Genomic DNA, 2,990 nt, shown 5'->3' with positions numbered 1-2,990 from the left:
ATGACAAATACTTAAACTATATAACTATTCATTCTGTGTCGTATATAATGATAAATATTTGTTTGTTTCAGAGTATGATTTATTGATTATTCCGTACTATGCTAATTCAGTTTTTAGTACAAGTAATCAGCCAAACCTAAGATGAGTAACCAAAAGCGAAAGTGTCGCCAATACTCGAGTGAATACTTGAAATATGGTGTAATTCCTTCTGTGAATAATGAACAGCTACCAATGTGTTTATTATGTGAGAAAACTTTCACAAATGAAGGAATGAAACCTTCGAGAATGATTGATCATTTGAAGGTAAAGCATCCAGAAAAAACAAACAAGGATGTAGCATACTTTCGTGATTTGAAAGTAAAATTTGAAAAACGTTCCACCATTGGAGGATTGTTCAAATCACACGGAAATGAAGTTGAGAAAGGACTTATTGCATCTTACAAAGTTTCAAAGCTTATTGCTAAATGTGGAAAATCGCACACTATTGGTGAAACTCTTATTATACCAGCAGTGAAAGAAATCATCAGTACCATGATGCCCACTCAAAAAGATATAACTCCTTCAATTCCGTTGAGCAATAGTTCAGTGTCTTCCAGAATTGATGAAATGGCAAGTGACATTGAAAATAAACTTTATGATGAACTCAAAACAACACAATTTTCTTTACAACTTGATGAGACAACACTACGCGACAATGAAGCTTTGATACTGGCTTATGTGCGCTATATAAATAGCAGTCATGCAGTTGTTGAAGAGTTTCTGTTTGCTGAAAAATTAGAGGTTGACACTAAAGGTTCAACGGTTTATAAGGCAGTTGAACAATTCTTTAAACAGAAAGGAATTCCACTTTCAAATGTTATTGCTTGTGCAACCGATGGAGCACCGTCAATGGTTGGACGCCATCGTGGATTTATAGCACATCTGAAAAGAGAAGTTCCGGATATCTTTACAATCCACTGCGTCATTCACAGGCAGCATTTAGCAGCAAAGCATCTCAGTGACAGATTGCATAGTACCCTGCAAGCTGTTATCAAAGCAGTGAATAGGATCAAAGCCCATTCATTGAATGACCGCATCTTTCGCCAACTTTGTCATGAAAATGAAGAAGAATTTGAACGGCTCTTGCTACATACGGAAGTCAGATGGCTTTCAAAAGGCAACTGTCTACGACGCTTTTATGACCTCTATGATTCTGTTCTTGATTTCTTTAAGTGTAAATTATTGGACGAGAAAATTAGTACAGATTTGGAAAACAGAAGAGCAGATGTTGCTTATTTGTCTAATATTTTCAACAAATTAAATGAGGTCAACATTAAATTGCAAGGAACCAAAATGTGTCTCATCAAAGCAAAGGGAATAATAATGGCATTTATTAGTAAATTAGATTTCTACAAAAGCTGTTTACTAAGACTAGACTTAAATCAGTTTCCTAGCTTAAAAGCACTGAAGGAAAACCAAACCGATGATTCTTGTTTGTCAGACACTGATTTAGACTGCTATTCCTCTCATCTTCAAGCACTGAAAGAAGATATGACGATCAGATTTAAAGATCTCAAAGAATTGAAAATACCAGAGTGGGTTGTAAATCCATTCCAGGCTGATGCAACCAATGCTGATCCAAATCTAGTTGAAGAACTTATAGACTTGCAAAATGAGATTGAAGGTAAAGTGTTCTTTCAGCAGATTGGCTATGAAGCTTTCTGGCCAAAGGAACAAGATAAATATCCTCATCTTTGGAAAAAAAATCAAATTATTATTGTTAGCATTTCCTTCATCATACCTGGTAGAGAAAGGATTCAGTGTTGTCTTGCAACTCTTGACTAAGCAGAGAAATAGATTGCAAATATGTAAAAGGGGTGACTTGAGGCTCTGTTTATCAAATATTGAACCTGATATTATTAAGTTGGCAAGTTCTCACCAGGCCCAAGGTAGTCATTAATTACATTTGTTTCCTGATTTTTTTTTTGGATACGTATTTTTTTCATATTATTATTAGTATTATTATTTTGAGGTTTGTTTGTTTGGAGGCACATACATGTTCTATTTGAAAATTAACCTAAATACTGCGACTATTTTTTTCAAGTAATAATAAATGTGGAAGTATTGGTATTAAGTAAATATATCATATTATAAGGATTAAATTTTCTATTTCCTAACTGGAAAACACTACAATGTAGAATCCGATGCAGCTTCACTGCATCAGTCATCATTTTAGTACAGCACTTATATTATGGTGGGCGCTAGCCTATAGAAATATCTGAAAAGGGGCGCTAGGGAGAAAAAGGTTAAGAACCACTGTATTAAACCAAAAGTTACTTTTTTTAATTTGTATATAATAAAGAACACACACAAATATTTCTTTCCTAGTGGTCTCTCCCATGGGCAAATTTCCATAGCCTGACAATTTTGTAATGCTCAGCATTCCGAACGAGTTGAAAAGATCGATGTCATGTAGACACCCAACAAGAGCAACTACCCCAATAACTAAAATATCCAATGCATTTACTATTTGTTGCTATTTCTGACTATGAGTTACAGATTCTGAGCTGCAAACCTGAATGTGCTCAACTGACAGTAATCTGCCACAAAGTACTGCTACCATGTAAAATATACTCATTTTTGAAGTGGATATCATTGATCCTTATTGTGCTTATGAAGACTTCCACCTTTCAGTTGCTGAAAAACATGTTCAAATTAACGATCGATACCAGCACTTGGGGGATTTTAAGCATTTTACGAATGTTGAGACGGGGAGACAAACACCTTTCTTGTCATGCATGTAAAATATAGTACAAAATATGCATTACCTATCTGAATGGGATACCTCTGTACGGAGGGATTTTCATGGATGAGTAGCTTCATTGGTTTCTCTGCCTACTACCTCATTTCCGTGAATTCACACATAACTAAAATCACTGTAGAAAATACCAGTTTTTCCCGATAGGAAATGCAAAAGAACCACTCTCAAACTTAATGAACTAAGGAATGCA

General features: G+C 34.9%; 1 protein-coding gene across 1 annotated transcript; it reads left to right on the top strand.

Annotated features, from left to right (window-relative positions):
- The first annotated feature begins 285 nt into the window (after positions 1 to 285).
- On the top strand, positions 286 to 2,783 carry LOC137645302 (protein FAM200C-like). The gene is made up of 2 exons (XM_068378118.1): positions 286 to 1,663; positions 2,626 to 2,783. Exons 1-2 carry the CDS (start codon positions 286 to 288, stop codon positions 2,781 to 2,783), a joined length of 1,536 nt encoding a protein of 511 aa, XP_068234219.1.
- The last annotated feature ends 207 nt before the right edge of the window (positions 2,784 to 2,990 follow it).

Source organism: Palaemon carinicauda, chromosome 8 (genome assembly GCF_036898095.1).
Source record: "Palaemon carinicauda isolate YSFRI2023 chromosome 8, ASM3689809v2, whole genome shotgun sequence".
Taxonomy (NCBI): domain Eukaryota; kingdom Metazoa; phylum Arthropoda; class Malacostraca; order Decapoda; family Palaemonidae; genus Palaemon; species Palaemon carinicauda.
The sequence above is the reverse complement of the archived record's forward strand: the minus strand, read 5'-3'. Positions and strand labels throughout refer to the sequence as shown.

Excerpts from the sequence above, each read along its gene's own strand:
- LOC137645302 (XM_068378118.1), top strand. The coding sequence starts at position 286 with ATGATTGATCATTTGAAGGTAAAGCATCCAGAAAAAACAAACAAGGAT. Across the intron at positions 1,664-2,625 it reads CTTGCAAAATGAGATTGAAG|TGGATATCATTGATCCTTAT; the intron begins GTAAAGTGTTCT and ends TCATTTTTGAAG.